Source organism: Mesoplodon bidens (assembly GCF_964165515.1).
Source record: "Mesoplodon bidens genome assembly, chromosome: 4".
In the NCBI taxonomy this organism is placed as follows: Eukaryota; Metazoa; Chordata; class Mammalia; order Artiodactyla; family Ziphiidae; genus Mesoplodon; species Mesoplodon bidens.
Window position 1 is genome coordinate 92518326 of NC_138160.1, and position 22438 is coordinate 92540763.

General features: G+C 35.9%; 1 protein-coding gene across 1 annotated transcript in view; it reads left to right on the forward strand.

Annotated features, from left to right (window-relative positions):
- CAMK4 (calcium/calmodulin dependent protein kinase IV) overlaps positions 1 to 22438 on the forward strand; it is a gene marked incomplete at its 3' end in the record, with an annotated part of 225076 nt that overhangs the window by 96545 nt on the left and 106093 nt on the right. The window contains exon 2 of the mRNA XM_081231304.1: positions 13533 to 13611. Within this exon, the coding sequence (XP_081087430.1) occupies positions 13533 to 13611 (79 nt within the window). The remainder of the gene's footprint in view (positions 1 to 13532; positions 13612 to 22438) is intronic.

Genomic DNA, 22438 nt, shown 5'->3' on the forward strand with positions numbered 1-22438 from the left:
AAGGGCCATGATTATGGACCAAGAAAAACTCAAATTGATCTGTTCTAATAACAAATAAAACCAAACTTGACAGGATCAGAAAGATTTGTCAACGGTATAACTGCCTGCCACTAAAAAAAGTCAACTCTTTTTAAAACAAGATAATATAATCCAGACTACCTAATGTGTATCATTTTAAAGTGTCTGTTACACAATCAAAGAATACTAGATGTTCAAAAAAGCAGGAAATTAGACCCATAATCAAGGGAGAAGAACAGTTAATAAAACAGACTTGGAGATGACCCAGATGTTGGAATAAGCAGAGGAGGAGTATAAAGCAACTGTGGGACATACAGTCAGGAACGTGAAACAACAAGTTGGGCATAATGAGTAAACATATGGGGTATCTCAGTACAGAAATGCAAACTATAAAAAAGAGCCTAACGGAAATTTTAGAATTGAAAAGCACATCACATGAAATTAAAAATCCATAGGCTTAAGAGTGGATTGGAGGTTGCAGAAGAAAGAGTCAGTAAACTTGAAGACAATCAATAGAAATCCAATTTGAATAATAGAGAACAAAACAAGTGGTAAAAAAGGAACAGCGTCCCAATAACTTGTGGGAAAATATCCAGAAGGCTATTATACACATAATATGCATCCCAGAGGCAGGAGAAAAATGTTTAAAGAAATAATGGACAAACATTTGTCAAATGTGGTGAAGAACGTTGCAGATTTAAGAAGCTCATTGAGCAGCAACCATAATAAATGAACAGAAAACCAAACCTAGATATATAGTCTAAAGCCAAAAACCAAAGATAAATGGAAAAATCTTTAAAACAACTGAAGATGATATGATATATACAGAGAACAGTGATACAAATTAACGGCTAATACCTCATCAGAAAAAAAACAGGGTAGAAGATAATGGAACAACACCTTTTAAGTTCCAGAAAAAAAAACCTGTCACTTCAGAATTCTGTATCTAGTGAAAATATCTCTCAAAAATTAGAGTAAAATAAAGACATTTAAAAATAAATGAACACTGGGAATATCTACTGTCAGTGACCATGAACTACGAGCAATGCTAAAGGAAGTTCTTTGGGCTGAAGGGAGATAATACCAGACAGAAATTCAGATTGGAAATAGAAGAATATAAATAGAAAATAGTTTTCACCCTTCCCTTAATATCTTTTAAAAAACTAGTCATTTGAAGCAAAATAAAAATCATTGCAGAAGTAAAATATACAAAAACAATAAAGAATAGAGAAAGAAGGGAAGGTCGTTAATGGAATTACTGTTTTTGAGGTTCTTATATTTTACAGTATTAGCTATGAGCCGACTATGATAAGTTAAAGATATATACTGTAATCCTGAGAACAACCATTAACAAAATAATGAGGTATACCTTAAAGGCCAAGAGAGGTGACAAAATAGATACTGAAAATACTAAAATACTCAATCCAAAGCACAGTAGTAAAATGTAGAAAAAGGAACAAAGAACAAATGAAACAAAAAACAAATAGCAATGTGGATGACTTAAACCCAATCATATCACTAGTAATATTAAATGTAAATGAACTACATACTGCTATTAAAAGGTGAAAAACAATCTGATTAAAAAAGGGGTGGGCTTCCCTGGTGGCGCAGTGGTTGAGAATCTGCCTGCCAATGCAGGGGACACGAGTTCGAGCCCCGGTCTGGAAAGATCCCACATGCCGCGGAGCAACTGGGCCTGTGAGCCACAACTACTGAGCCTGCGCATCTGGAGCTTGTGCTCCGCAACAAGAGAGGCCGCAATAGTGAGAGGCCCATGCACCACGATGAAGAGTGGCCCCACTTGCCGCAACTAGAGAAAGCCCTTGCCCAGAAAACGAAGACCCAACACAGCCAAAAATAAATAAATTAATTAATTTAAAAAAAAAATTGGCAGAGGAACCAAATAGACACTTTTCCAAAGGAGACATCCAGACGGCCAATAGGTACATGAAATGATGCTCAACATCTCTAATCATCTGGGAAAATGCAAATCAAAACCACAATGAGATTTCATCTCGCACCTGTTAGGATGGCTGTCATCAAGAAGACAAGAGATAAGTGTTGGTGAGAATATGGAGAAAAGGGAAACTTTATGTTGATGGGAATGTAAATTGGTGCAGCCTCTATAGAAAACAATATGGAGGATCCTCAAAAAATGAAAAATAGAACTATATAATCCAGCAATACCACTGCTGGGTATATATCCAAAGGAAACTAAACCAGTATCTCAAAAAGATATCTGCACTCCTGTGTTCACTGCAGCATTATTCACAATAGCCAAGGTATGGAAACAACCTAAGTGTCCATCAGCAGGTGTGTGTGTATGTGTGTGTGTGTGTGTATATATATATATATGAAATTCAGTAATGAGAAAGAACATCCTGCCATTTGTGACAGCATGAATGGACCTTGAGGGCATTATGCTAAGTGAAATGTCAGACAGAGGAAGACAAGTGATACCACTTATATGTGGAATATAAAAAAACCAAACTCGTAGAAATAATGGTGGTTGCAGAGGCTGGGAGATGGGGGTTACGGGGAGATGTAGGTCAAAGGGTACAAACTTCCAGTTACAAGGTAAATAAGTTCTGGGGATCTAATGTACAGCATGGTGATTATAGTTAACAATAAATACTGTATTATATGCTTGAAAGTTGCTAAAAGAATGTATCTTGGATGTCCTCACCACAGAAATAATTATGTGAGGTGATGATGGAAGTGTTAACTAACACAACTAACACAACTGTGATAGTCATTTCACAGTATGCACTTGTATCAGATCAACATGCTGTACACCTTAACCTTACACAATGTAATATCTCAATTACATCTCAATAAAGCCAAAAAATTATGATAAATAGTATACAAAAACAATAGTACATATTGCATTTGATGTTAACAAGCTTAAGTGAAGGTGTGGAAGTTGGATTAGATGGATATGTATTAAATATAGTAGATGGTATGCGATAGAAGAAAATGGGACTGGCAATGGAGGGTAGATGTGGAAAAAGAAGAGCCATAGCTGTCCTCAAATGTATCGTGGCATTAAATGGTTGATTGGAAAATCAATTCTTTGTGTGCTGCATGCATGTGCACACACCCATTCAAAGAGAAAAGAAAAAGTCCTCATAAAAAGTGAATAATTGGGGCTTCCCTGGTGACGCAGTGGTTGAGAGTCCACCTGCCGATGCAGGGGACACAGGTTCGTGCCCCAGTCTAGGAAGATCCCACATGCCGTGGAGCGGCTGGGCCCGTGAGCCATGGCCGCTGAGCCTGCGTGTCCGGAGCCTGTGCTCCGCAGCGGGAGAGGCCACAACAGTGAGAGGCCCGCGTACCACAAAAAAAAAAAAAAAAAAAAAAAAAAAAAAGTGAATAATTGATACTGATGGCCAACAGTATTAAGACCTTTTATATTTACAATTTTTACAGTCACATCACTTTGTCATTGAGAACAAATACTTAAGGCAGCCTGATAATTTGAAGTTGTTTTTTACTTTGCGGTGGCCAAAATTCAGCATTTGGATTCTAAAGCTTCTTAAGCTCTTAGTTTACCTTAGGACGGGGGTTTTGTTAAATTTTTGGAACAAAAGGTGTCATGTTTCAGCAAGTCCTTGCAGAGATTCAGGCCCTAGGAGCAAAGTCACAGCTAGGTGCTGTCAGACAACCATTGAAAGAAATTGTTAACCAGACAAGCAGGGTAGTGAGGAAACTAGAGACACACTAAGTAGGGAATATAATGGTTTATGACCTGAGTTGGTGATCAGAGTTGAAAAGTTAAACACTTGGCAATAGGTATAGGTATAGGTGTATAGGTCTTGGTATAGGTGTATAGGTATAGGTATAGGTATAGGTATAGGTGTATAGGTCTTGAGGAAAGGAATATAGGTCAGGAATTAGACATAAAATACAGTGGATATAGACTAAGCTGACCTCAGTGTGAAACAACAAATGAGAATCTTTCAGGGAGACAGCTACAAGTCAATATAATTCCCCAAGTAAGAGGACGTGATATGACCCTGTTACTGAAATGGAGTGCTTGCTCTTGCTCCCTGTGGGATTTAGCAAGTCAATGAACCAGAGAAGGGAGTGCAGTTACGGACAGACTCTGAACTCAAGCTTATTAAAACTTTGGGCCTTGAGCGCTTCTTAAGGTCTGGGGTTCAGTATCATTCCTTGATATGATATTTTTGAGATTTACTTTAAGATTGTAAAATTTAATTGACTTGGAAAAACTCCAGGTCTAATAGCAACTTTCTAAATTCTAAAGGTTAGCCATTCTTCAAGTTGTAGGTTGAAAATGCCAAATCAGTAATTAAATCATTTGAGCAATTTTTTTCTTCATTCTTTGTTGCTTTAAGGTTTAGTTTTTGTTTTTTTTTAATCTTTGGTGACCAAAGAACATCTTGAAACACTTAAGTAGTGAAGAACATTGAGGAGTTGCAGCTGATGGAGATAGAGAATGAAACAATGAAAAACTGTTGCTGGAATAGAGCCAGATGTATGCTGACATTAAACACTCAGAGACTTTGACTTTTAAGCCTCCTGTTCCTGAATGTGACTCTCCTTTGACCCCCAAGAAGAATCAATTTTGAGGTTATAACCAGTCTTCTTTAATAATTCATCTAATCAAAATCAGTGAAAAGAACAGCCTTGTTAAATAATAGCAAGTCAATCATGTGGAAGAAATACAGTGCTATACAGAGTCGCACACACATTTTCAACATCTGATTGACAGTTCTTAAAAGTCACATCTTTGCTCTTAAACCTTTTCAAAATGAACATTAGGAGGATCTTTTTTGCATGCACAAACACACCTTGGAAATAAAAAATTTTTAAATCAACTGTAAAAACAAACAGAAGAACAAGAAATCAATGAATTGAAATGTTTAGAAATGGTTAATATTTTGACATAACTATATTCTTTAACCAAGCACCTTCAACATCAGAAAAAGGTAACAAGACTCTTTGGTTCTATTTCAAGACTCCTCCCATTAAAAAAAAAAAAGGTGAAAGTCTTTAATAACTTATGAGGCCTAGGACTTCCCTGGTGGCACAATGGTTAAGAATCCACCTGCCAATGCAGGGGACATGGGTTCGATCCCTGGTCCAGGAAGATCCCATGTGCTGAGGAGCAACTAAGCCCATGAGCCACAACTACTGAGCCCGTGCACGACAGCTACTGAAGCTGGCATGCCTAGAGCCCGTGCTCCGCAACAAGAGAAGCCACTGCAATGAGAAGCCCATGCACCACAACGAAGGGTATCCCCCATTCGCCACAACTAGAGAAATCCCGCGCGCAGCAACGAAGACCCAACACAGCCAAAAATAAATAAATTAATTTAAAAAAATAACCTATGAGGCCTAATATCCTTAGCAAAGACCATTTTACATGGCTGTGAAGCATGTCATTACAGAGATACAACTGGGGCCAAACAACAGAGTAGTCAATAGTCCTTCCAGACTTCTATATCTTAAGAGATTCCATACCTGAAGTTCTCTTGCATTTCCCAAAACTAAGTTTTATGTTTGGTGCCAAGGGAAGCCAAGCTCTCTATTGCTTCAACCAAGTCACAAATGTCCCACTAGGTTCTCCCCCAGAAAGCCAGTCTCTGATTTATAACCTCCCTTGATAGGAGAATGCCAGTGATTATAAATTGTCTTAACACTGTGCAATCATCCTAATTCCCCAAAACACTGATGTGAATCCAGACTTCGGACTTCCTGCTTCCATTTCGAAGCAGATTGACCTCTGCCTGGCCCTTTGAATACATATGTATATCTATCAGCCAGTGGATGGACAGTTATGTCAATGCACTTGGATTTCTTTTGAAGGGAAAAATTAAACCAATCTTTAGCCACTCTTGTTTTTCTAAAAGAAGAAAAAAGAGAAAAGGGAAGAGTAAAAAGGTGAGATTATAAAGAAAAGAAAAGAAAAAACCTGTGTTATAAGTATAGCTGGGAAAAAATTAAAAGTTCTATTAATATTAACAAGACTATTACTTAACAAAATAAATTGGACATTCTTAATGGATTCTTCATACACAAAAATTAAAAAATCTTTAAGTTATTTCTAGCATACTTGTATCTTGAGCTTGATCAGACAAGAATGTATTTTGTTAAAATTTCTTTGAAAGCTGTTGTTATGGTAATGATTTATATATTGAAATTATTGATAGGTTAATTTACTGTGATAAGGAAATTAAGGAATGGATGCTATTTAATATATTTTCTTTTACATGAATTCTTAAATAATATTAATTTTCCAATTGGTATAAAAATTAAAATTAAATTTTTAGTTTTCTTCAATGTTTGCAAATCACTTCCCTTTATATTTATTTTCTCTTTCTTTTTTTTTTTTTTATTTCACCAGTTGGGATTAAATGAAAATAGAGTAAGTTGAAAGTTATAGGCTACATTTTGGTAGTGTGGTTTTTTAATCTTACTTTTGAACAATATGGTTTTCTTGGAAAGGTTTTTTACTGTATTTTTATTAAGGTATAACTCTAAATTATATAATTATAAATTTCACCCATTCTATTGCACATTTCTACCTGTTTGGACAAATGTATATAGTTATGTAAAAACCACCACAGTCAAGATACAGAACAATTTCATTATGCTAGGAAATTCTCCCATACTCACTTGTAGTCAGTCCCTCCCCCACTTCTTAGCCACTGATCTATTTTCGGTCCCTACAGTCTTATCTTTGCAAGAATATTATATAAGTGGAGTCATACAATATACATCCTTTTGAGCCTGGCTTCTTTCACTTAGGATACTATGTTAGAGAATCATCCAAGTTATTGTGTGTATCCTAGTTCATTCCATTTTATTTATGAGTATTCTACTCATTTCTCAGTTGAGGGATATGGGAGTTGTTTATAGTGTTTCCTGATTACTGACAAGCTGCTATAAAGATTCACGTTCAAATTTGTGAGTGAACATAGCTTTCAATGGTATGGTATTCTTAATTTTATAAGAAACTGCCAAGCTGTTTTCCAAAGTGGCTGTATCATTTTGCATTCCTTCCAGCAGTGTATAAATTTCAGTTGCTCTGCATCCTTGCCAGCCATGGTATTGCCTCTCTCTCTCTCTTTTCTTAGACATTCCAATAAGAGTGTAGTTGTATCTCATTGTGGTTTTCTGTTTTTTGTTTTTTTTTAACATCTTTATTGGAGTATAATTGCTTTACAATGGTGTATTAGTTTCTGCTTTATAACAAAGTGAATCAGCTATACATATACATATACATATACATACATCCCCATATCTCTTCCCTCTTGCGTCTCCCTCCCTCCCACCCTCCCTATCCCACCCCTCTAGGCAGTCACAAAGCACCAAGCTGATCTCCCTGTGCTATGTAGCTGCTTCCCACTAGCTATCTATTTACATTTGGTAGTATATATAAGTCAATGCCACTCTCTCACTTCGTCCCAGCTTACCCTTCCCCCTCTCCGTGTCCTCAAGTCCATTCTCTACGTCTGCATCATTATTCCTGTCCTGCCTCTAGGTTCTTCATAACCTTTTTTTTTTTTTTTTAGATTCCATATATATGTGTTAGCATACAGTATTTGTTTTTCTCTTTGTGACTTACTTCATTCTGTGTGACAGACTCTAGGTCCATCCACCTCACTACAAATAACTCAATTTCATTTCTTTTTATGGCTCAGTAATATTCCATTGTAAATTTGTGCCACATCTTCTTTATCCATTCATCAGTCAATGAACACTTAGGTTGCTTCCATGTCCTGGCAATTTTAAATAGAGCTGCAATGAACATTGTTGTACATGACTCTTTTTGAATTATGGATTTCTCAGGGTATATGCCCAGTAGTGGGATTGCTCAGTCATATGGTAGTTCTATTTTTAGTTTTTTAAGGAACCTCCATACTGTTCTCCATAGTGGCTGTATCAATTTATATTCCCACCAGCACTGCAAGAGGGTTCCCTTTTCTCCACACCCTCTCCAGCATTTATTGTTTCTAGATTTTTTGATGATTGCCATTCTGACTGGTGTGAGGCGATACCTCATTGTACTTTTGATTTCCATTTCTCTAATGATTAGCTAGACGTTGAGCATTCTTTCATGTGTTTGTTGGCTCTCTGTATATCTTCTTTGGTGAAATGTCTATTTAGGTTTTCTTTCTGCCCATTTTTTGGATTGTGTTGTTTGTTTTTTTGATATTAAACTGCATGAGCTGCTTGTAAATTTTGGAGATTAATCCTTTGTCAGTTGCTTCATTTGCAAATATTTTCTCCCATTCTGAGTGTTGTCTTTTTGTCTTGTTTATGGTTTCCTTTGCTGTGCAAAAGCTTTTAAGTTTCATTAGGTCTCATTCATTTATTTTTGTTTTTATTTCCATTTCTCTAGGAGGTGGGTCAAAAAGGATCTTGCTGTGATTTCTGTCATAGAGTGTTCTGCCTATGTTTTCCTCTAAGAGTTTTATAGTGTCTGGCCTTACATTTAGGTCTTTAATCCATTTTGAGTTTATTTTTGTGTGTGGTGTTAGGGAGTGTTCTGATTTCATTCTTTTACATGTAGCTGTCCAGTTTTCCCAGCACCACTTATTGAAGAGGCTGTCTTTTTTCCATTGTATATTCTTGCCTCCTTTGTCAAAGATAAGGTGACCATATGTGCGTGGGTTTATCTCTGGGCTTTCTCTCCTGTTCCATTGATCTATATTTCTGTTTTCTTGCCAGTACCATACTATCTTCATTACTGTAGCTTTGTAGTATAATCTGAAGTCATGGAGCCTGATTCCTCCAGCTGCATTTTTCTTTCTCAAGATTGCTTTGGCTATTCGGGGTCCTTTGTGTTTCCAAACAAATTGTGAAATTTTTTGTTCTAGTTCTGTGAAAAATGCCATTGGTAGCTTGATAGGGATTGCATTGAATCTGTAGATTGCTTTGGGTAGTATAGTCATTATCACATTATTGATTCTTCCAATTCAAGAACATGGTATATTTCTCCATCTATTTATATCATCTTTAATTTCTTTCATCAGTGTCTTATAGTTTTCTGCATACAGGTCTTTTGTCTCCTTAGGTAGGTTTATTCTTAGGTATTTTATTCTTTTTGTTGCAATGGTAAATGGGAGTGTTTCCTTAATTTCACTTTCAGATTTTTCATCCTTAGTGTTTAGGAATTCAAGAGATTTCTGTGCATTAATTTTGTATCCTGCAACTTTACCAGATTCATTGATTAGCTAGAGTAGTTTTCTGGTAGCATCTTTAGGATTCTCTATGTATAGTATCATGTCATCTGCAAACAGTGACAGTTTTAGTTCTTCTTTTCTGATTTGGATTCCTTTTATTTCTTTTTCTTCTCTGATTGCTGTGGCTAAAACTTCCCAAACTATGTTGAATAATAGTGGTGAGATTGAGCAACCTTGTCTTGTTCCTGATCTTAGTGGAAGTGGTTTCAGTTTTTCACTATTGAAATGATGTTGGCTTTGGTTTGTTACATATGGCCTTTATTATGTTGAGATAAGTTCCCTGAATGCCTACTTTCTGGAGGGTTTTTATCATAAATGGATGTTGACTTTTGTTGAAAGTTTTTTCTGCATCTATTGAGATTATCATATGGTTTTTATCCGTCAGTTTGTTAATATGGTGTATCACATTGATTGATTTGCGTATATTGAAGAATCCTTGCATTCCTGGGATAAATCCCACTTGATCATGGTGTATGATCCTTTAATGTGCTGTTGGATTCTGTTTGCTAGTATTTTGTTGAGGATTTTTGCATTTATGTTCATCAGTGACATTGGCCTGTAGTTTTCTTTCTTTGTGACATCCTTGTCCGGTTTTGGTATCAGGGTGATGGTGGCCTTGTAGAATGAGTTTGGGAGTGTTCCTCCCTCTTCTATATTTTGGAAGATTTTTGAGAAGGATAGGTGTAGCTCTTTGATAGAATTCGCCTGTGAAGCCATGTGGTCTTGGGCTTGTTTGTTGGAAGATTTTTAATCACAGTCTCAATTTCAGTGCTTTTGATTGGTCTGTTTTTATTTTATGTTTCTTCCTGGTTCCATCTTGGAAGATTGTGCTTTTCTAAGAATTTGTTCATTTCTTCCAGGTTGTCCATTTTACAGGCATATAGTTGCTTGTAGTAATCTCTTATGATCCTTTGTATTTCTGCAGTGTCAGTTGTTACTTCTCCTTTTTCATTTCTAATTCTATTGATTTGAGTCTTCCCCTTTTTTTATTGATGAGTCTGGCTGATGGTTTATCAATTTTGTTTATCTTCTCAAAGAACCAGCTTTTAGTTTTATTGATCTTTGCTATCGTTTTCTTCATTTCTTTTTCATTTATTTCTGATCTGATCTTTATGATTTCTTTCCTTCTGCTAACTTTGTGGGTTTTTTGTTCTTCTTTCTCTAATTGCTTTAGGTGTAAGGTTAAGTTGTTTATTTGAGATGTTTCTTGCTTCTTGAGGTAGGATTGTATTGCTCTAAACATCCCTCTTAGAACTGCTTTTGCTGCATCCCATAGGTTTTGGGTCGTGGTGTTTTCATTGTCATTTGTTTCTAGGTATTTTTTGATTTCTACAGTGATTCATTGTGGTTTTAATTTGCATTTCCCTAATGACTAATGATGTTGGGCATCTTTCTTTGTGCTTTTTGCCATCCATATATTTTCTTTGGTGAAGTATATATTCAAATCTTTGGCCCATCTTTAAAATGCATTACTTTCTTATTATTGGACTTTGAGTTTGTTTGTAATTCTAGATACAAGTCCTTTATCAGATATGTAATTATAAAAACTTTCTCCCTTTCTGTGTCTTTCATAAAGCAGACACTCTTAATTTAAATGAAGTCCAATTTATTTTTTGTTCTTTGAATTATTGTGCTTTGAGCTGTGTATGTAAGAAATCATTGTGTAACTAAAGGTCACAAAATTTTCTTCTTTTTTTTACGTTTTAGAATTTTAGGTTTTACATTTATATTTATGATCCATTTTGAGTAATTTTTTCATAGAGTGTGAGCTTGGATAAAGGCTTATTGTTTTTACTTTTGTTTTTTGCATATGTGTATCCAGTTGTTCCAGCACTATTTATACTTGATGAAACTGTCCTTTCTCCACCAAATTGCCTATTTATTTACCTTTGTCAGAAACCAGTTAGCCAAATATGTGTACAACTATTTCTGGATTATTTTTTCCATTCCATTGTCTACATGTTTATTCTTCCTTCAATACCACTCTCTTGATTACTGTAGCTTTATACTAAGTCAGGAAATCAAGTATATGAATCTCTAACTTCAAAGAGAAAGTGTATTCTGCTGTTTTTATGTAGTGTTTTCTAAATGTCATTTAACTTAGTTTAGTTGATAATGTTGTTCATGTCCTCCATATCCTCAGTGGTAATTTTTCTGCTTTCTCTATTAACTGCTGAGAGGTTGCTGTCTCCAACTGTATTTGTGGATTTGTCTATTTCTCTGTTCAGTTTTATCAGTTTTTGCTTCATGTATTTTGAAGCACTATTGTTAGGTGCATACACATTTACATTTGTTATGTCATTTTGTGGAATAGACCTCGTAATAATTAAGCCGTGTTCATCTTTATCCTTATTTTGAAGTCTGTTTGACATGATATTAATATAACTACTCCTGCTTTCTTTTGTTTAGTGTTTTCATAGTATCTCTCATCTTATCATTTTATTTTTAACCTATTTACCCTTTATATTTAAAATTGGTTTATTGTATATGGTGTATAGTTTGGTCTTGATTTTTTCAATCTAATCTGATCATCTTCACTTTATTTTTCTTGAACCTGAAGTAATGAGTCATTTATTAGAAACACGTCATTGGCTAAATGAGTTTATATATGACAAAAAATTTGGAGGGTACCCTAGTGTGGTAGATTTTCAGCATAAACAAAATTTTCTTAAAACAACATGGAATTATTTGTTTAGGTCATTGCTACAGATTGAGACTGAAGATTAAGTGGAGTCTGTTGTAGCATGTGACTGATGATCTTTATCTTTAATTGATATGCTTATAAAGTTTACATTTAATGTAATTTTTATATGATTGGATTAAAATACACCATATTGTTAATTGTTTTATTTTTTAATCTCTTATTTTGTTTTGTTCCCCAGCATTTCATTTCTCATTATTCCATTTTAGCTTCATTATTGATTTTTTTCTTTTAAAGATTATTTTATTCATTGCCCTAGGTTACACAATATACATCTTTAATTAATCAGAGTTTACTTTTAAATAATATCATACTACTTAACATGTAATATAAGGACTTAACAGTATTTTCTCAAATTCTTCTCCCATTCTTTGTGCTATTGTTGTCATACATTTTACTTTTACATATGCCATAAACACAGTGAATTAGTATTTTTGCTTTATATAGATATAATTTAGAGCAATTAAAAATAAAGAAAATAGAATTTTTATTTACCTCCGTTTATTCCGTTGCAACTCTTTATTTCTTTATGTATATGTTATTATCTTACCACAGTTTTAAAAAAAATGTGTTGAAATTGTTCTTACCTATTAGCATTTACACCACCAGTTCCTGACTCTTGCTGGGTCTATTAAAAATTTGATGTGTGTGGGTAGCTAGGAATATGCTTGATTTGTTTATTTCTTTTGTTCTTTCTTAGAATTTCAGAACCACTGGACTGAATGTATCATGAGAGGTCCTTTGGCCTAATCTTCAAAGTATGACAGATTTACTTCAACTGATCTTATTTTAAGACTTATCTGAAGTTCTCTAAGGTTATACTTAAGCCTGCTCCATCTCTTTTTATCTCTGTCTTGTTCTCTTGCTCTCATGACTGGAGAGGAAGCATCAGGACCACAATGTCCTGCTTTTTAATGTTCTCTTTTTAGTAACTTCGCACATGTATCACATACATAAAGATAGTTATTGAGTTTCTTCTTACCATTCTGCGTTAAAAGTAAAAAACTTTCTCTGCTTCTCCAAGTTTTTTATAGAGGGATAAATTTACTTTTGCTCTGTATATCTTTGACCATTTTAATAGGATTTTCTCCTGGACATTTCACATAATCATTTTTGTTAGGCACGTGTGAGTAAGTGGTAGCAGTATTCACCAAGATGAAGGAACCGGTATCTCTATGGGACTAATATTGGCTCTCGGAGAATGCCAGGCCAAATGAAGTGGTGTAAATTCTCAAGGGTCCCCAGCACGCTTGCCAGTAGTGGAGACTTTCCTGACCCTTACAGCCTAGTGCTGCAATTAAACCCTCTCCCTGAAGCCATAAGGCTTACTTTTCTCCAGAGATGACTGAAGGCAACAGCCTTAGGCAGGTTACTTGTATAGCGTTGAGCTAGGAGAAAAAGAGCAGACAGGAAAATCTGAGCACACTATCTTTAGTTATGAGAAAAAAATCCTCTCAACAGTTGGGCCGGTCCTATAATAGAACTTATAAACACTTGTCAGTTATGAGGATAACTGTAAGACATACTTATTTTCAAGCTTTCCCCTTAATTTCTTGTCCAAAGCATAACATTTTCTTTTTGTCTTTTTCCCCCTCAAGGGGTGCTACATCCATTGTATACAGATGCAAACAGAAGGGGACCCAGAAGCCTTATGCTCTCAAAGTGTTAAAGAAAACAGTAAGTTTATTTCATTATATAATAGCATCTCTAAAGGATCTGTGACCTGGAGAAGGCAGGAGCCCTGATTCGAAGGACAAAAGGGCCAGAGAGCTGCTATGTGCGGCTAACTCATTTGAATCATGATTATGCAGCCAAATGGGTTATTTTTTGATGGAAATTGTGATTCTTTGAAAGCAACTGGATCTCAAATTAGATACGGTTGTGGGGAGGAGAAGTATGGAATGGAAAGACATTTAGAGTTGCCAGGTAAACTTTGCTTTGTATACCTGTCATGTTTTCAGATATATATGTACATTTATATAATCTCCAATCACAATTTAATATACTAGAAAAGGTTGCTATTTAAAAATACCTAAATGAAACACAAATAGATGCATTTGTTAAAGAAGTCATCAGCTTCTAACTTGATTTTCAAATGGTGGGTTTACTTCAGTAAAGTACAACCAGGCAAATGCTAATGTATCTGGGACTGAACCTGCTCATCGAAGAAGTCCATATTTGAACAAGAAGGAAGGATTTTGTTTTCGGCTTTTTTTTTTTTTGCCCTAAACTTGTAGGTGAGCTGAGGGGGCAAAAGTTACTTAGGCTCATCTCCAATAAGTAAGAAATACTAAGGTGAGAGTTCAAAATACAAATGCCAGCATGTAATACTGGCATTTTTATACTCCCTGTGCCCCAGAGAATATTTGTCATTGTAATGCCCTACTTATACTTTCTGTCCTTAGGTAATTTCCCCTTATAAAACCACAAAAGGACAATATATTCTTTTATAACAAATTCTTCATTTCTCAAATTTTATGTGAACAAATATGTGAAATATATATATTTCTGAAAACCCAGATGTAACATATGCTGAGGAGAGACATACTGTAACTTTTGAAGTCAAATAATACCTCTTTGAGGCCAAGGGATTTTTTTTTCTAAAGTCAGCTTAATATCACCAACTGTTTATGTATTGTCTGGCACAGGGAAATTTTAGACTCTCATATAATGAAGAAGAGAATAATGGCACAATGTTTTCAGTCAAGTAGAAGTAGAATGACATTTTCAAACAATCTGTTAGAATTTAAGGCCATTCAACTAACAAGAACAGTATAACTGAAGAAGGTAATAGTTTAAATGGCAGTTGCTCCTAATAAGGTCTTTATTCTGGATTTCCTATTTCGTATGCCAATGATTCCAGAATGTAGAGGCAGCTTTTGATTGATAAGCTTTGGAGTTTTCTCTTAAATCAATTTCTTATAGTCATAAAATATATTTGAACTAAGGATTATTAAAATTTCATGAAATAGAATTTCCTGTTAAACATCTGCTTTTTATGAAAATATATTGGCATGCTTTAGCAGTAGTGACACAAGAGATGTTTTTGGACTTGGTTGTATCATTTCTTTCTGGTTAAAAAATTGTCAGTAAAATTTGTGTGTGGTTATTTTATTTTCATAGTTGAGGAAACTTTGAAAGGCACTAGCTATATAGACATCTAGGAAAATGAGTATTCAGAAATGACTTGTGAATGCTCAGAATCCCAAAGGACAAGGGGCTGGTTTAGAGAATATTTGTTTAAGTCAAAAAATCTTTGGTTGAATTGGAATAAGAGACAAGTGAAGACATTTGGTGGGTTCATGACTTTTATTCATTGAGAAAGTAAAGCTCTGATTTGCCCTCCCTGTCTTCTCTCCTCCACCTCTGTTGTGGAAACATCTTCAGAAGACAGGCACGAAGAAAATGTGGACAGGAACCAAGTGTCAGATGGAACTGCAGAGCGATGCAGTAAGGTAGATGTTGTCAAACACAGTTACTGTTGTACCAAATGGAATGAGAGAAATCCCCTGGAGAAACCTCAGTTTTGAACATAGATGGAATTCCCAGCATTGTCTCCTAGAATCAGCCATGCCCAGAGATGTATAAACAAGAGGAATAGCAGGCAAAACCTCAAAGAGAAATTGCCTCCAGTGTTTAATTCTATATAGGTCATGAAGACAGAACTTCCTTATCCAAATGAAATGAATGAAGCCTATGATCTTATTTTAAGACTAAGAATCTATTTATGGAGGAAAAGTGATGCAGGGGAAACAAAGTATTCTTCTAGCAAATTCAGTTAAAGATCTGCTCTTGACAGGAAAAGTGAGCTTCAGAAAACTTGAATGATCTGTGTGATCTATTCATTAGATTGAGCCACATAAAACTGCATCTATTAAACTATTCTTGACCTATAAAAATGACAATTTTATGTGGTTCAACTAACAACTTTGGGGCTACTGTACCACTTCATTGGATAATTCCTTGGGTCCTCATTTTATGATTAGACCCAAACTTAAGAGGTTTGAAAGATTATCTATCTACATCTGTCTGTCTGTCTATCATCTATCAACTATCTGTAAGAATTTCATAGGGCTGATATAATAAACTACCATAAACTGGATGGCTTAGAACAATTAAAATTTATTCTTTTACAGTTTTTAAGTCTAGAAGTCTGATATCAAGGGGATGGGATGGCAAGGTTGATTCCTTCTGAGGGCACTGATGGAGAATTTGTTCCATGCCTCTCTCCTAGCTTCTGGTGACTGTCAGCAATGCTTGATGTTCCTTGACTTGTCATTGTATCACTCTAATCTCTGTCTTCATTGTCACATGGCAGTCTTCTCCCTGCATGTCTTCATATCATCTTCCCTCTCTGCATGTCTGTGTTCACATTTCCCTCTTCATATAAGGACACCAGTTCTATTGGATTAGGGGCCCATCCTACTCTAGTATGACCTCATCTTAAATTAACTTCCTATATTTACAACAACTAATTCCCAGATAAAGTCACATTTTTAAGGACTAGGGGGTTAGTACTTCAACATATTTTGGAGTGGGTAACACAATTCCACCCAAAATCCTATCAATAAAAGAGGACCTCTAAGGTGAATTTCAAAATATTCCACTCAATAATCTATCTGAAGTTGAATAAAACTTTTATCACATTCAAGAAACTAATAAACATAAGAAAACCTATCCATTTTATAGGTGATTAGATTCATATATAAATGTTTTTAAGTCCAAGAAAAGTTCCCTATCTCTTCAACAAGTTAATTATTTGATAACAATAATCCTCTTCCCCAGGATCTGTTTAAAAGCCTTTTCAGGACAGTTTACCCAAATTTTATTTTTTGGCAATATTATGTTCCTTTCTCATAGCTTAATATTTTAGGAAGGATTTAGTTTACATTGGCAATAAGGGACTTATTCCCCCTATAAAACACCCTGAGTGTCATTAACAATCCATTAAACACTCATATGTCTGAGTGATAGACAAAGACTCTAATTTATCCATAGGAAGATAGACTAAAGCATCTACTCTTATGGAGAAATCCACATTCCATTGGTTGTCAAGTACAGGACAGAATTAATACTGATAATAAACATAAAGTAGCTTGTTATGTTCAGACAGTTGGGTATTTTGGCTAATAAAATATCCTTGTGGGAACTTAACATGTAATTTTAATAAAAATATTTTAAATTATCATATATTTTATATGTGGATATAATACCATGTTCTTTATCTATAGACAACTACAATTTCTAGAATTAGAATACATTAAAATACATATCGACCGGGCTTCCCTGGTGGCGCAGTGGTTGAGAGTCCGCCTGCCGATGCAGGGGACACGGGTTCGTGCCCCGATCCCGGAGGATCCCACATGCCGCGGAGCGGCTGGGCCCGCGAGCCATGGCCGCGGAGCCTGTGTGTCCGGAGCCTGTGCTCCGCAACGGGAGAGGCCACAGCAGTGAGAGGCCCGCGTACAGCAAAAAAAAAAAAAAAAAAAAAAAAAAAATACATATCGACCAACATCATTAATGTCTGCAACTTACTTTCAGATAGTTCACAATGAAAGAAAAGTGTGTGTGTGTGTGTATGTGTGTGCACATATATATATATAGAGAGAGAAAAAAATATGGCAAAAATCAATAGTTATTAAATTTAGGACAGTATACTAGTGTCCATGCTGGATTTCAGAATTTCAGTATATGAGAATATTTGAGTTAAACCAAACTTCAACATTGAGATCCTGTTCAACATAACTTTTCTCTGGACATTCAGAAAGCATTACAAGATCTTACAGTCTCTAAATGTCCTGATAAACACCAGTGACTCTCTATTATAGATGTATTGAAGTGCCAGAAAACAGAAAATGATAATTGAACCAACTTTTTACTATACTGAAAATCCTGGACTTTTCCAGAAACAATATCCATTTGTCTCATCAAGTCATTAATGAGGATAAATCTTTGAGGGCAGTGAGAGTAAGCAAGAGAGGAAAATGAATTGAAGGGCTCTTTTGGTTGTTTATTTTTTTTAATTTTTTTCCACATAGTATTAGAGATCCTTGGACTGAAGAACTCATCAAGTCACTAGGAGTGCCATACCTACTCTCCTCCTGGGAAAGGTGACTCATTTTGTAACTTTTTATTTTAAAACAGTTAAAAATTAACAGGCAGAGCCATTTTTTGTTGCCCATAAATACCTCATTACCTTGTATGTAATTGGCTTGCAGATATCAGTGAAACTTTTACTGTGAACTTTGTAAAACGAATGCAGGATGAAGGAAACAAGGCTTCCTTTTTTCCTTCACTCATGAGCCTTTCATCATCTCCATTTTATGCGATATGTAGAAGAAATTGAAGTAGAGTAGAAAGATTTTCTAAGCTGCGTCCTCAGATGAACAACTTTGGGGCATTAAAAGGTTCTGACAGGGCTTCCCTGGTGGCGCAGTGGTTAAGAATCCGCCTGCCAATGCAGGGGACAAGGGTTCGAGCCCTGGTCCGGGAAGATCCCACATGCCATGGAGCAACTAAGCCCGTGTGCCACAACTACTGAGCCTGCACTCTGGAGCCTGTGAGCCACAACTACTGAAGCAGGCGCACCTAGAGCCCATGCTCTGCAACAAGAGAAGCCACCGCAATGAGAAGCCCAAGCACCGCAACGAAGAGTAGCCCCCTCTCGCCGCAACTAGAGAAAACCCGCGTGCAGCAACGAAGACCCAATGCAGCCAAAAATAAATAAATAAAGTAAATTTATTTTAAAAAAAGACTAGGTAGGAAAGAAGACTAGGAGAAAGAATGGGGTGAAGCTGCCTTCTGTGGATAGACAACTCTTAGGATGAGTCTCTTCAGAACAGGGAAACCTAAAAAAAAAAAAAAAAAGAAAGAAAAAAGATTCTGACAGACACGGGTAGTGGGACAATAAGTGATTTACAAGATGGGACCTTTTTATTGATGTTACGTGACTTTTTAATATGCTGAACTTAAAACTTCACAGAAGGAAAATAATAGATTCAAGAAAATGTCAAAATTTGAACAGATTATGCAGATGGAACCTTCAGTCTGGACTGACTTTTGCTGAGTTAAATGGAATCACAACTTTTGAAGAATTTTGGTGATAATGGAGTCACTACTTCAGGAATGAGTCACAGGCATTATCTCTTTTTCTAAGGAGTACATCCCTTAGGGTGTGTCTAAATAATCACACTTCAGGCCTATCAATATAGCTCATTTTCAAGAACTGATTGAGATTTAAGAAAATTATGATAATCAATCATTTATAGTGTCCCTGGAATTTTGAAGACAAATATTTGAATTCTAAAATCATGATGACATTTCTAGCCATGTGGCTCACCTCTTGAAAAAGATTGCATTCAGATTGCTATAAAATCCTTTCATGAAATACCCAGTATTGAATCTAAGAAATAATCACAGTGTGTAAATTCAGAATTTATGAGTCTGAGAGTCAATCTCAGTGTATAAGTTCAGAATGTATAGGTCTTCTGACTCTCCTTAAGAATGGCTATGTAGTTGTGGGGTAAGATCATGGGCTGTGGAGCCAGACAACTTGAGTTCAGGATCATTTCTGCCACTTACTACCTGTGTGACCCTACAACGGTTATGTAAATCTCTCAATCTTAGTTTCTTCATCTGTGAAATGAGTTTAAGAACATCTAGCCCGTGGCATTTTAGTGACAATTAAAATGAGATAACTTATGTAAAATATTTCTCAGCACCTAGGGAGCATGTAATAAATGGTGAACATTGTTCTTATTATTAATTGAAATGGGTCCACAGAGATATTTTATAATAGTACCAGCTCATTCTGTGTAATTCTCATGTTTTCATTAGCTTGATTGAAAACTAAGCAGTAAGCAGCACCAGACATATTGTATACTGCTGTATGAATAAACTAATTATATCATTTGGGGATTGCTTTTAAAATATCTGCTAAAAATGGGTATAAATTTTACTATTATCAATAAAATTTAATGTGACACTAAAGATTTCTGGTCATATGACCTCATACTTAAACAAATCTTGGATGCCTTTGATTCCTAGATTTGGAACACTTTCAACCCTACTGCTCTATTCTGATTCTTGACATTGGAGCACTCTGACTTGATCCATAGTTTAGAAGCTGTTTTAGGTCTAAATTTTGTCATATTTTAGTTATTGTAATGTAAAGTTATCTATAGATTTCTGGAAAGGCTTTTCTTGAATAATTTAATTAGCATTCACCTAGTAAATGTTCCTAACTTTTATAAAATTTCCATTAAGTGCTAAAGGATAAAAGAGGCCTTTTATCCTCCTCTCAGTTAGTTAAAGAGCCACACGTTGTGACTTGCTAATCATTCTATGAGTTAGTTTTTCATTTGTATTCATTTTTCCTTATATTCTTATGAATTAGCTCTTTAAGTATGTAACTATGATGCTGCAGGAGACTTTGAAAAGTTGCTCTAGATTAAATTACAGAATGTACACAGGCCTCCCTCAAATTCTTGGTAGTTGAATCTCCAGGATGTCTCCATTAGAGGAGTTTTCAGGTTTTTCAGTTCTGAAATAGAAATAATAACATTTATACCACTTGGCAAACTGAAGATTACCTGCTATCTTCTCTTTCTATCTAACCTTTGGGAACATGGAAAACTGATCACAGGCCATTGATTTTTCAATTTCTGTGATATACGTAAGAGAGATGGCTAGGTCAATCTGGGTTAAAGATATGCATCTATTAAACAATGCTATAACTACTTTTAACAACTAATGGGTATGCTCTAGAAGTGGAGTCAGGGTTGCCCTTGGTCAGTGTTGGAGAGGAGAATAATAAATCACTAGCTCAAATAGACTTTTTGGGCCCAATTGAGGTCTCAGAACACATTAAGGAAAGTAGCTTGACGATAACAAGCTGTGTCAAGTGAAGTGAAACTTCAAGCATTCTGTCAGTTGGAACCTATTGATTTTCATAGGGACTATTAAGCCAGGTTTCCTGGAATAGGAATAGGGATATTTCTATTCAGTTTGTGACAAGTATATGTCTACAAGAGAAGAGAGGTAGCAGGGTGGAATGTTAAAATCTTGGCCTGATTTGTATGCTTTACCATTCAAAGATCCACTTGGAAGTCTGAACATTCTTGCAGAGAACTAGTCGTTGCAGTTTGATTTGTTTTCTTGCTTGATAGAAACGCTGCTAGAATCTGTCACAATTCAGCTCACTTATCTATCCTCTCATTGTATTGATCTTTCACAGGCATTTTGTTGCCTTTTAAAAAATAAACATAATTCAGAGGCAAGCTGATACAAGGGAAGTAGGGAGAGAGATTGAGAATACCGGCACTGGCCTGTGTACTATTACCCAGAAAGAAACATACTTTGCAGTTACACCATCTACTCAAGTTATCACATTCAACCCTCTAGTACTTTCTTTTTTAAATTTTATTTATTTTTGGCTGCATTAGGTCTTCGTTGCTGCACGCGGGCTTTCTCTAGTTGCCGTGAACGGGGGCTACTCTTCGTTGTGGTGCACGGGCTTCTCATTGTGGTGGCTTCTCTTGTTGCAGAGCACGGGCTCTAGGTGCCCGGGCCTCAGTAGTTGTGGTGTGCAGGCTCTGTGGCTCACGGGCTCTAGAGCGCAGGCTCAGTAGTTGTGGTGCACAGGCTTAGTTGCTCCATGGCATGTGGGATATCCCCAGACCAGGGCTCGAACCTGTGTCCCCTGCATTGGCAGGTGATTCTTAACTACTGGGCCACCAGGGAAGTCCCAACTTTCTAGTACTTTTACAAGTAGTGAGTGGTTGGATCTAAAGTGATCTTTACCCTTTGTATGAAGCCTTTGGAGGCAAAAAGGAGGTGACTAACTAGCCCAAACCAGAGGAAATCTTAGGAAGAGCTTATGTTACCATACCCTAGTAGAAGAAAGAAACTAGAAACCTCTCAGAGAACTGAGTGGGAAAGACCTTGTAACCAAAGGAGAGGTGCTGAGCAGCAGGAAAGTTGAGAGGAGCCCAAGGAGATCAGAGTTGGGGAGTGGTGCCTGATGGACCACAACCAGGAAAGCTGAGAAGAAACACAGATCAGCCTCAAAGCAAACTTAGGATTCCTATCTTAGTGAGAATGGGAAAAGCTATAATCTTAGTGTTAACAGGGAAAAACATTTTAACAAATTTTTATTTTTATATTCTTTATGGTACAAAGTTGAATGATGATCAAAGCTGTGTTCATCCAGACAATGTGAGAAGAGCAGAGAGAAAGAAGGCTAAGAGAAGATCAAGTCCTGGAACTCTAAAACCATTAATTTGCTGAAAGAGAGGAAATGAATGACTGTGTGCAAAGGATATTGATTAGAAGAGATCCAAATAATTTTCAGTATTGAATTAGCTTAACAACAGCTTTTTTTTAAAAGTAAGCATTTTCAAATCACCATATGCCACTCCAGCAATTTTAACAGTAAAGAAGCATAATGCTAATAAGAATGGGACCCACACTTAATTATTCAACAATATGTAGTAGCCCCTTTCAT